At 34.6% G+C, this 13,158-nt stretch overlaps 1 protein-coding gene across 1 annotated transcript; it reads left to right on the plus strand.

Moving 5' to 3' along the window:
* The first annotated feature begins 7,641 nt into the window (after positions 1–7,641).
* Positions 7,642–8,418, plus strand: LOC111786004 (basic blue protein-like). Its single transcript, XM_023666359.1, has 2 exons — positions 7,642–7,903; positions 8,211–8,418. The coding sequence occupies exons 1-2, from the start codon at positions 7,711–7,713 to the stop codon at positions 8,408–8,410; spliced, it is 393 nt and encodes a 130-aa protein (XP_023522127.1). The 5' UTR covers positions 7,642–7,710; the 3' UTR covers positions 8,411–8,418.
* The last annotated feature ends 4,740 nt before the right edge of the window (positions 8,419–13,158 follow it).

Below are 13,158 nucleotides of genomic sequence, written 5' to 3' on the forward strand. Positions count from 1 at the left end.
ATTATAATAATTTGTTCATTAATTAGTACGGTTTACATATAGAGATAATTAATTATATATAAATAATTAATTAATTAGGAATGTTGATTTATATAAATATAAATATAAAAATGAATTGATTTGTTTGTAAGCTTTTGTTTTTTTTTTTTTTTTTTTTAATATTTATAGATCGTATTTGAAAATTTTTATAATTATTTAAATATATATTCTATACATTAACTAGGGTTGTGACTTAAGAAAATCAACGAATCTTTATCTGGAATAACGTCATATTAAGAAATTTCATTATCTTACATTTTACATCGTCATGTTGCCATGGATCGTCGTCATCATATAATATCATCATAAAACATCATATAATATCATATGGCATTATCATATAACGCAATTATGTCATCATACGTCATACATTATACATCATCATCATATAATATAGTCATAAATATAAAGCATAAATGACACATACAAGGGCGACGAGGCACGTGTCTCATGCATCAAAAAACCTATTTATAGTAAGACCACTTACTTGGTTGGCCTTAGCCGGTATTTCGCTAAATTCGAGTACGCTTGTCTTCCGTCCCTCGAAGTTGCTCCAAGTATCACAGGAGTCGTTTCCTATTAGGAGGTCCATCTCATTTTATTAGTATTTAGCATTTCTAATCTTTTTAACTTGAATTTGGAAAATAGAGCATACACCTTAATTTATTTTATTTTTGGAATATGACTAAAATTTTAAATGTTTATTTAAGAACATGAAAATAGTCGAATAATCATTAAAATATTATGTTTTTTTTTAAATCTTATTTAGAATTTAAATACTTTCTTTCGAACCATGGATTTTATGGTAAAGAAATGATAAAAGAAAGCTTTCAAATCTTATTTAGAAGTTAAATACTTTCTTTCGAATAATGGATTTTATGGTAAAGAAATGATAAAAGAAAGCTAACCCAATTTTTAAAATTGAAAATTAAATAGTATCAATTTATAAGATAATAATTAAAAAAATAGCATAATTTAAAGGAAAGTCAAATTTATTCTATATTTAGAAAAAAAATTAATTAAACTTTTGACATTTTTAAAATACATGGATTGAAAATAAACCTTTTTTTAGTACTTAAAAAAACGTATAGATTTTTAAATTATTTTCTTTTAATGAAATTTGATTATTATTATTATTATTATTTTATTAAATTTAAATTGATTCAAAATCAGCTTGATGGTAGAAACGTCTCTGGAGCAGGGTAGAGACGAACAAATTTTCCCCATCCCGTCCACCAACAGTAGGTGAGCTCGATTTGTGAAGGGAGAGTACGTGTTTCGAGTTTAAGATGACTTTTATGGCTTGGCTTTAGAGTTTCATATTCTAAATTCTCTTTCTGCTGGGTATGAAATTGATCGTGGTTGATTGGTATAGACTCGTTAGAGGACGATTTACACTTTCAGGAAGAATTCGTGAACCAAGAGGGACTATAGAAGGAGATTGAGCTTGGAAATGTAAGGTACGATTTTGGGGTTCTGAAGAACTTTAGTAGATAATATCTCCCTCAATTCTTGACCAAACTCAATGATATGTTGCTCATTATGATTGAATTGAATAATACTGAAGGTTTGATGAAGAAACCAAAATCAGAAGTCTGCAATGTGAGAATTGATGATGGGAAAAGACACATCTACGTGAAGGTATGTCAAGATTACTATACTATATCTCTTTTTATGATACGTTTACGCAAGTGGTATTGATGCTGCTATATAGAGATGATCAGGGGTTCATCAATAAACTCCTAACCGTGAACTTGCTTCGATTGTAGAGGGTCTGAAAATATTATTTTCCCACAATTCCAGTGAAGATGACATCAAACCAATGCTTTAATTTCATATTCTAAATTAATTTCCACCGATCTCAGTACCTTCAACAGATCTGATATTGTCTTCTCCTTGATGATGTTGAACGCCGTATTTTTTGATAGCGTCAATCGGATCAACCGGGAGGCCTGCCGATCCTTGAGCTTCTACTGCTCCGTGTTCATTGTATCCGAATTCACCTCCTACAGGGGTTTGTGAAGATCTATCTCGTACATATAATCTTCAATCTGCATCGTCCAAAAATTAAAATCGGATCCATCAAACTTCTCAATTCCAACATTTGAGCTTTCGATCTTCACTGATCATGATGAATCTCGCCTAAATTTGATACCAGTTCATAGGATCACACAATAACACAACACAAGATCTAGATGATCACAAACAACAGGAGAGAGAAAATGAGAGGAGGAATATTGAAGACTTTAAGTATGTACGATAAGAGGCAGAAAGTACATTTTAAAAGCACTACTAAGATTGTATATATATGGTTCAGTTTACAATAACTTTGCCATATATAATCATCTATAGCCTTTTATTATAGATCATTTCACTGTATATGACCATTTGCATTATAGCTTTATTACGTAGAACGAGCTATAAAGAAGCAGCATGCTCCATAACTTTACCATATATAATCATCCATAGCTTTTTATTATATATCGTTTTTCACTATATATGACTATTTGCATATATGTCATTTACCACATATAGTTTTACTACGTAGAACCGTAGAATGAGCTATAAATAAGCAGCATGCTCCATAACTCAACACTTACGTTATGGGCCAACTACGGAGATGTCACCTAAACTCTACTAGAGAATATGAGAATAATGTCTATATAATAGTATGATGACAATTATGGGTTGAAAAGATGTCAAGGTTGCATTTTGAGAGCCTCTAAGGTGATTTAAAAGTATCAATGAGGTGTTACGATCATGGTCAAAGTGTTATAGAAATTTTATGGAGATAGACTACAATACGAGACTTTCAAGATATGTCTTAAATTTAAGAATGATTTGGGCGAAGGATCGCCATGATTTAGAATTTATCTCTAAATCAACTAAAAGTTTCATGGTAATCTTCCGTGTACCCTTACACCAATATATTTCATAGCTCAATATAAACCTTTGTTTTGTTTTTTGTTTTTTGTTTTTTGTTTTCTTTTTTAGAAAAATAGCCAATTTCAAGATGTTCCAAAGGTATTGTGGTAATTAAGGTTCCAAAACCCTTTATTTGAAGTTGGATTTAGTATCCCAAGTTCTATTACATGTAATGATATCCACTATGCCTCTGCAATACCAATTATCTGTACCCTCTTTCTACGAGGAGAATCTTTTAAAATTAGTTTGTGAGGATATATAGGTAAATGGGTCTGTTGTTGGACATTTAGCAAGGTTTAGAGGATGTGACTTGAAAGTCCAATTTAGCAAGGTTTTGAGGATGTGACTTGAAAGTCCAAGTAATACATGAAACTCGTTAAACCATTAATCTAGTTAAAAGAAGAAAAAAAAAAAAAAAAAAAAAGTTGGAATTAAGGTTGGGTTAAATATTTGATATTTTTCCAGTATTAGTATCCACATGAATGTGAATCTACTAAATGGACTCTTTTCCTCATGAAATTGTAATGGAAAGCTTCAAATGACAAGGTTATGTATGAAATTTTGTAGTCATTGGATTAGGTTAGGGGCAAAGCCAAGGATAGCTAAAACATGACCAAAATCCCCTGCTTATAACCCAAATGACCTTTGCAGAGTATAAATTTTTTCCTTGTGATGGTTTAGAAGGATTATGAAAATATTCAAGGTCATTGGAATATGTCGAGGATTTAAACCAAGATTTGGGTTGGTAAATGACCAAAAGTACTCCATAAGAATTCTATGATATTTTCAAGACCGTAAAGAACTCTAAATGATATGAAACTTTATAAGGGGCTGATTTATGATATGAAACTTTATATGGGGCTATTTATGATCTTAAGGGTAATTAGGTAAGATCCATGAGTTAATGTAGGTTGTTAGAAAATTAATGGTGTATCAACAAGTGGGAGTTATTTATGACCTCAAGAGACTCATTTATGGCCTTAAGGGGTGATGGTTGATGGATTATGACCAACCAAAGATGGTATGGTTGTTGCAACCTTTGAGCATTCCATATTGGAAATATGAAATATAGTAATGAACTTCAACATATATTGTTAGACTATATGGAGTGCAAGTATCGATAATGTCAGATTGAGACCCACGCTGTGCACCCAATATCTATGTTTTTCATAACATTGGGTACTCGCTTTGACTTCATTACTGGTATCCATCCACAAACCGATGGTTAGATGGAGCATTTGAACCATATCTTGGAAGATATATTGCGTGCCTGTGTGTTGGATTTTGCAGGTAGTTGAGAATTTAAGTTGTATCTTATGGAGTTCTTTTATAACAACATCTTCGAAGCAACTATTGAGATGACATCGTTTGAAGCATAATAGGGGAAATGGTGTAGGTCCTAAGTTTGTTGGGGACGAGGTAGGTGAATGAGTGTTGCTGGGATTCGAGTTAGTCCAGACTACCAATAGGCCGTACAACAGATCAGGGCGAGAATGCGCACAAATCAGAGTAGACAGAAAAATTATTTTGATGAGAGGCGTAGGAGCTTAAGATTTGAAGTGGACAACATAGTATTCATGAAGGTGGTCCTGATGAAAGGCGTCTTAAGGTTCAAATGTAAAGGCAATTAGAGCCCATGCTTGATCAAAACATGGGCATTTAGTGACCCGCACACCCAAATTTACCTGCAACCGAACCTAGTTCGGCAACCCTTGCGACATCCTGCTCCATAGTCACCCCATAACCAAACCAAATCAATATTCTGACTCACGTGCCTTCTAACGTTGGCTGAGCTCGGTTTCAGTGACTCTATTTCGACGTAGCTGACATATTTGGCTCGTATTTGAGTTATTCGAACTTTTGGGACTTGCAATTGAGTGAGTATGACCTCATTTTGGTCCATCTAAGTTACCTTTTGGCTAAAAGTTGAATTAGTTGACACCGTTGGATGAATTAAATTGTATATCCTGCCATAACTTGATGACGTGGGTTTACATAGGTGAAATTGAAATTTAAGGAGCGGTTTTGAACCAGCTTTAGGATTATCTTGTAACTTCGACTTAGGCCAGCTATATAAGTGGTTCTACTGTTGGCATGGTTGGATGAATTGAATGATGTTGGCATGGTTGGATGAATTGAATCATACTATGAAAAGAGTAGGTTGTGACCCTCACGTATAGATAAGACAAGGTGACAACATAATAGTGATGTCCAACCAGCCACGTAAAGGCCGAAAAAATATGAATGCCATGATGCGACCGAGGAGGATGGTGCATCATCTAACCCACCATAGAAATGTGCATAGGCAAGACAGAGGCAACAATATTGACAGAGTGTCATTGATAGACTTGTTGAAGGGTCGGGTAGGGCCCCAGGCCTTAACGTCAAAAAGGGAATTTGGGCATGCCATTCTGAAATCAAGTTTGTTCATATAAAATTTGAAAACTCATCAAATTTGGTGTCAATTGGACATAGGACGAACTCTTCATGACACAGTATGCCCATTTCTCCAAAATCATGTTTACAACTATCATACCAAAAAATGTCTGAAAATGAACCTTAGGAGGAGGCGTGATGTCAACTCTCCACCATCTCTGGGCCCTGTGGCTAAGTGAGCTACCCTATGACATATTCATGTGTCACAGACGAGTGTCTCCGACGACTTCTCTTGAAATGGGTATTCCAAGACAGTGCCGCACGACACTGGTGGGCCAAAATTGTGCCATTGTGTATGTGTCAGAGGTTGGATTATGCACTTGCTATCCATAATAGATTTTATAAATGAACTAACATGGACACAAGATGATCCAACGCCTCGATATAACTTGATGGATGGATGTTCGGGATGTCTCGATCATGTGAGCGACATATGGGTTTGTTCTCGATGAGCATGATCGAGCGAGCTAAGTTAATCGATGACATCCCAGGACTTGGGATGACATTAAAACATGATGGCCATGTCAATTGGAAACCAAGATGAGAATTGAGACGTGACGTTGCACGTGAGAGACCTTGGCCTCAAGCAGAGGCAAGGTCGAGTCGAATAACTTGAACTAGTATAGAGGCAAGTCGGTTGGGTTGCAGAAGGTTGAACATGCACACGTAGGCACCAGCAAGCTTGAATTCCGCACAAGTTGTATTCGGTTGACGAAGAAAAATCTCACCTAATGTCCAATGAAGTCATGAAGACAAACGAAAAATAAATAGGAGGCTTGGATTTCCCTCAAGGCTTGTCATGAGCGTGTCAAGATCACGATGTTAGACGGTTGAGAATGTACAACCATAAAAAATGGCACGTTCTCTGTGGCCCCTCCATGTGTCGTTTTTTATGATTGCTATGATGTAAATTATGTTATGTAGTGTTATGACTTATGTAATGTCAAGACTACGTGATGATGTATTATGACTTATGTTATGCTATGATATTGTGCACACCATGTTAGCATGTTTATTTTCTAGACGGTGAAATGTTGATATGTCAATAATGTATTCTTGAAAACGTTTATGAAAGAACGAATGCACAATCTACATATTATATGATTTGAAGCTACAGAGACCTCATGCATTTTTGTGTCATATGCATCGGGATACTTCCTCGTCATGATTAGTATGGACGCGTATGTTACGACATTTATGTCTGCCATAATGTTATGATACGATATTCTGTACACCATAATACTATGTGGGCTCCTTTCCCTCTATGGCTCTGGCAGTACGAGTGTGAGCTAGCTGAAAGGCAGGCCCAGGGGTACGTATACATCCGCCTAGTGGGTCCATGTGTGCATACTTGGGTCGTGTGCAAAAAAATACTAAACATCTCATTTTAGCTCAAACTGAAAAGAAGAGTTTAAGGCCATGAAATAGGGTTTTATGAAATAATATGAAATAGGGTTTTATGAAATGTTATATATCTATAATTATTTTTTTATTAAAAATCTTATTTTATATGGTTTTTGTTGTATAAAAGAGTTGATAGAGTTATTTAAGTCATTCTGTGCTTTCCTGTCCTTTGTATTTGCTTTTCTTATTTTTTTTTCTTTATCTGTATTTACTATGTGGGGTTTTGCTTTTCTCGTTTTTCTCTTTATCTATATTTACTCCCTTTTAATTTTGTTCACAAATTTTCTTTGCCATTTTATTTTTAATCTATTTATTTGTCTACTGATATAAATTTATTGATCTAATATTATGAATCTAATGTGATTTCCTAGAATTCATATAAATTATTCGCATTTAGTTTCTGACTCAACTAAACAATTGTCATGATTTAATGAATATTTAACCATGATTGGCTGTGATTTCTAAAAAAAATAGGACAAATAAAATTAAGATTTAATATATATCTTACTGATCATATCTATCTCCACGTAAATCTTGTCTTGTGAATTGGGTAAAGCCATTCTCATTTTTTCCTCAAATTAATTATTATTATTATTATTATTTATTTATTTTTTTTTTTTTTGTAAACTGTAATTTTTTTCGACTGAGGTGGGTTGAGGAGAGATAATTGGGGAAGGAATGAGAGGTTACTGCTAGAAGGGAGGAAGATTGTTTCTCTTTCTTTTAATAGCAAAACTGAGGAGACATAATCAATTGCAAAACGGCCCACTACTTCTCCGCAGGAAACAAAGGAAAAGAAAAAGGCAAGTTTTGTATGTTTTAATATCTTTATAACCATCATTTTCAAGCTTCAAAGGAACACAATTGTTTTCCATATCTTTTTTGAGAGCTACTTCGACTTCACGAATGGCTCGACACGAGGGGAGCAGCGGAGTGGTTTCGATGAGCACGGTGGCTGTTGCAATGGCGTTGCTGCTGCTGCTTGGCTTCGAACATGGCGATGCTGCTACAACTTTTGTTGTTGGCGACTCGAACGGATGGAACCTGGGCGTGGAAGGATGGCCTAATAGGAAGGTGTTTAGAGCCGGTGACATATTAAGTGAGTTTTCAACTCTCCGTTTTGATAGTTGAATAGTAATGTTTTACTTGCGTAATCTTATCTGTTAAGAATAATGCTCTGATACTATATTAAGAATGAAAAACAGAGGTGGGATCGAAAGTCGAAAATATTCTACTAACTAACCAAATCCTGGAGATAAAATAAATTGTATCAAAACACTAAGCCAAGTAGCAGACTCGTTTTAAAGCCTTGAGGGGAAACCCGAAAGGGTAAGCCCAAAGAGGATCTGGGTCGTTACATTACGTAAATCGCAAATCGCAATGAATACATACTTTTTTTTTTCTAGGATTCAACTATAACCCGACAGTTCACAACGTGGTGGCAGTGGACGAGGGGGGTTATAGAAGCTGCATAGCTTCCAGAGGCGCCAAAGTGTTCAATTCAGGCAAGGATGAAATCACTCTCTCAAGAGGAAACAGCTTCTTCATATGCACCACCCCAGGCCACTGCCAAGCTGGGATGAAAATTACTATCAATTCCCTCTAGTTCTTGACCACCCGTATCGATGTAAATGTTCTAAGTAACGATGATTTGGAAACATTGTGGAAATAAAATAATTGATAATAATTAAGTTGTTATATGTATCTTATTATTATTTTTTCTCTTTGTTTAGATCGAAAAATTAGGATAATAATGTTAATGCACTAAATTGTTTTTTTTTTTATAAATTAATATAAACAAAAAAAATTAATATAAATTAATAATGTTAATGCACTAAATTGTTTTATTTTTATAAATTAATATAAACAAAAAAAAATTAATTGTTTTATTTTTATAAATTAATATAAACAAAAAAAAATTAATATAAATTAAAACGGTATGTTTCCTTAAATTTTTTCTATTAATAACCATAATATCATATTTATTAAAACTATTATTTATAATAAAATAAGTTCAATTTATTTAATGGGTATGTATTTAGTTTTTGATGGGAAGGTTGAAATTTAAAATAAAAATATTATTTAATGATTTAAAATTAATTAATTTAATGCTTATAATCGATAATAATTTGTTCATTAATTAGTAGATTATAATAATTTGTTCATTAATTAGTAGATTATAATAATTTGTTCATTAATTAGTAGATTATAATAATTTGTTCATTAATTAGTACGGTTTACATATAGAGATAATTAATTATATATAAATAATTAATTAATTAGGAATGTTGATTTATATAAATATAAATATAAAAATGAATTGATTTGTTTGTAAGCTTTTGTTTTTTTTTTCTTTTTTTTTAATATTTATAGATCGTATTTGAAAATTTTTATAATTATTTAAATATATATTCTATACATTAGCTAGGGTTGTGACTGAGAAAATCAACGAATCTTTATCTGGAATAACGTCATATTATGAAATTTCATTATCTTACATCTTACATCGTCATGTTGTCATGCATCTTGTCGTCATCATATAACATCATCATAAAACTCAATTATGTCATCATACGTCATACATTATACATCATCATATAATATAGTCACAACGTCATAAATATAAAGCATAAATGACACATACCAATCTATTTATAGTAAGACCGTTGTTCAACCTATTTATAGTAAGACCAGCCTTATTATCTAAGACCACTCACTTGGGTTGGCCAGGAGGCCAACCTATTAAGACCAGCTTTATTATTAACTTCCTATTAATAATACTTACTTATTATTTATAGTAACTTCCTATTAAGACCAGCCTTATTATTTATAGTAAGACCACTAGTTGGCCTTCTTATTTATAATACTTATTATTTATAGTAAGACCACTGCTTCCTATTTATAATAAGATCACTTAGTAGACCACTTACTTGTTTGTCACTTAGTAAGACCACTTACTTGTTTGGCGTTTTGCTAAATCGAGTACCTTCCTATTTATAATAAGATCACTTAGTAAGACCACTTACTTGTTTGGCGTTAGCGGCCGGTATTTCGCTAAATTCGAGTACGCTTGTCTTTCGTCCCTCGAATGCTCCAAGTATCACCCGGAGTCGTTTCCTATTAGGAGGTCCATCTCATTTCGTTAGTATTTAGCATTTCTAATCTATTTAACTTGAATTTGGGAAATAGAGCATACCTCAATTACCTTAATTTATTTTATTTTTGAATTATGACTAAAATTTTAAACGTTTATTTAAGAACATGAAAATGGTCGAATAATCATTAAAATGTTATGTTTTTTTAAAATCTTATTTGGAATTTAAATACTTTCTTTGGAACAATGGATTTTATGGTAAAGAAATGATAAAAGAAAGCTTTCAAATCTTATTTAGAACTTAAATACTTTCTTGCAAATAATGGATTTTATGGTAAGGAAATGATAAAAGAAAGCTAACCCAATTTTTAAAATTTAAAATTAAATAGTCATCAATTTATTTAAGAAGGTATAAGGAGCGGTTTTGAACAAGCTTTAGGATTATCTTGTAACTTCGACTCAGGCCAGCTATATAAGTGGTTCTAGTGTTGGCATGGTTGGATGAATTGAGGCCAGCTATATAAGTGGTTCTACTGTTGGCATGGTTGGATGAATTGAATGATGTTGGCATGGTTGGATAAATTGAATCATACTATTAAGAGAGTAGGTTGTGACCCTCACGTATAGACAAGACAAGGTGACAACATAATAGTGATGTCCAACCAGCCATGTAAAGGCCGAAAAAAGACGAATGCCATGATGCGACCAAGGAGGATGGTGCATCATCTAACCCACCATAGAAATGTGCATAGGCAAGACAGAGGCAACAATGTTGACAGAGTGTCATTGATAGACTTGTTGAAGGGTCGGGTAGGGCCCCAGGCCTTAACCTCAAAAAGGAAATTTGGGCATGCGATTCTCAAATCAAGTTTGTTCATATAAAATGTAATAGCCCAAAAAAATAAATAAAGAAATAAACGAAATAAACATAATTATAAAAATAGTTAAAATAATAATTAATTAAAAAAAAATCCTTCCCCACTTTTCTCCACTAACCTCTCATCCCTCCCCACAATTATCTCTTCTCAACCTATCCTTATGACAGCAAGTAACAGTTACTGCAAAAAAGAAACAGAAAATCTGCGATGTCCCAACAGAAAATCTGCGATGTCCCACATTGGTTCGGGAGGAGAACAAATCACCGTGTGGAAACCTTCCCCTAGCAGACGCGTTTTAAAGTTTGAGGGGAAGCCCGAAAGGTAAAGGCCAAAGAGGACAATATCTGCTAGCAGTTGATCTGGGTCATTACAAATGGTATCAGAGCAAGTCACCGGACGATGTGCCGGCCTTCTCGCTGTTCCCCGAAGGGGGGAAGGGGGGTAGACACGAGGCGGTGTGCCAGTAAGGACGCTGGGCCCCAAAGGGGGTGGTCTTGGGTGGCCGTTCCACATCGATTGGATAAAGGAACGAGTGCCAGCGAGGATGCTGGGCCCCGAAGGGGGGTGGATTGTGACCTCCCACATTGGTTGGGGAGGAGAACAAATCACCCTTTATAAGGGTGTGGAAACGTTCCCCTAGCAGACGCGTTTTAAAGCCTTGAGGGGAAGCCCGGTCCCACATCGATTGGATAAAGGAACGAGTGCCAGCGAGGACGTTGGGCCCCGAAGGGGGGTGGATTGTGACCTCCCACATTGGTTGGGGAGGAAAACAAATCACCCTTTATAAGGGTCTTTATAGGGGTCTTTATAAGGGTCTTTATAAGGGTGTGGAAAGGAGAACAAATCACCCTTTATAATCACCTTTTATAAGGGTGTGGAAAGGAGAACAAATCACCCTTTATAAGGGTGTGGAAAAGAGAACAAATCACCCTTTATAATCACCCTTTAGAAGGGTGTGGAAAAGAGAACAAATCACCCTTTATAAGGGTAATCACCCCTCACCCTCACCCTTTATAATCACCCTTTATAATCACCCTTTAGAAGGGTGTGGAAAAGAGAACAAATCACCCTTTATAAGTAAGGGTAATCACCCCTCACCCTTTATAAGGGTGTGGAAAAGAGAACAAATCACCCTTTATAAGGGTAATCACCCTTTATAAGGGTGTGGAAAAGAGAACAAATCACCCTTTATAAGGGTGTGGAAAGGAGAACAAATCATCACCCTTTATAATCACCCTTTATAAGGGTGTGGAAAAGAGAACAAATCACCCTTTACTAGGGTAATCACCCTTTATAAGGGTGTGGAAAAGAGAACAAATCACCCTTTATAAGGGTGTGGAAAAGAGAACAAATCACCCTTTATAATCACCCTTTATAAGGGTGTGGAAAGGAGAACAAATCACCCTTTATAAGGGTGTGGAAACCTTCCCCTAGTAGACGCGTTTTAAATCCTTGAGGGGAAAGCCCAAAGAGAACAAGAGGACAATATAAATCACCCTTATACGTTTTAAAGCCTTGAGGGGAAAGCCCAAAGAGGACAAGAGAACAATATAAATCACCCTTCATAAGGGTGTGGAAACCTTCCCCTAGCAGACGTGTTTTAAAGCCTTGAGGGAAAAGCCCAAAGAGGACAATATCTGCTAGCCGTGCATCTGGGTCGTTACAAAATCAATAATCGTAAGATTTACTTGAGAAAAAAATGAGAATACCTTGAGAATGACCTTTAGGATCTGGGTGCATCTGGGTCGTTACAAAATCAATAATCATAAGATTTATTTTAAAAAAAAATGAGAATACCTTGAGAATGACCTTTAGGATCTGGGTCGTTACAAAATCAATAATAGTAAGATTTACTTGAGAAAAAAATGAGAATGACCTTTACCAAGTTTTACTTGAGAAAAAAATGAGAATGAGAATGACCTTTACCCAGTTGAGATTCACCGAGTAAGATTTACTTGAGAAAAAAATGATTGAGATTCACCGGAGGATCTAAGTTGTTACAAAATCAATAATCGTAAGATTTACTTGAGAAAAAATTTACCCAGTTGAGATTCACCGGAGGTCACCTTTACCCCGTTGAGATTCACCGGAGGATCTATGTCGTTACAAAATCAATAATCATAAGATTTACTTGAGAAAAAAATTTACCCAGTTGAGATTCATAGGAGGATCTGGGTCGTTACAAAATCAATAATCGTAAGATTTACTTGAGAAAAAAATGAGAATGACCTTTACCAAGTTTTACTTGAGAAAAAAATGAGAATGAGAATGACCTTTACCCAGTTGAGATTCACCGAGTAAGATTTACTTGAGAAAAAAATGATTGAGATTCACCGGAGGATCTAAGTTGTTACAAAATCAATAATCGTAAGATTTACTTGA

The sequence above is a fragment of the Cucurbita pepo genome, chromosome LG02 (genome assembly GCF_002806865.2).
Source record: "Cucurbita pepo subsp. pepo cultivar mu-cu-16 chromosome LG02, ASM280686v2, whole genome shotgun sequence".
In the NCBI taxonomy this organism is placed as follows: domain Eukaryota; kingdom Viridiplantae; phylum Streptophyta; class Magnoliopsida; order Cucurbitales; family Cucurbitaceae; genus Cucurbita; species Cucurbita pepo.

Excerpts from the sequence above, each read along its gene's own strand:
- LOC111786004 (XM_023666359.1), top strand. The coding sequence starts at position 7,711 with ATGGCTCGACACGAGGGGAGCAGCGGAGTGGTTTCGATGAGCACGGTG. Across the intron at positions 7,904-8,210 it reads TAGAGCCGGTGACATATTAA|GATTCAACTATAACCCGACA; the intron begins GTGAGTTTTCAA and ends TTTTTTTTCTAG.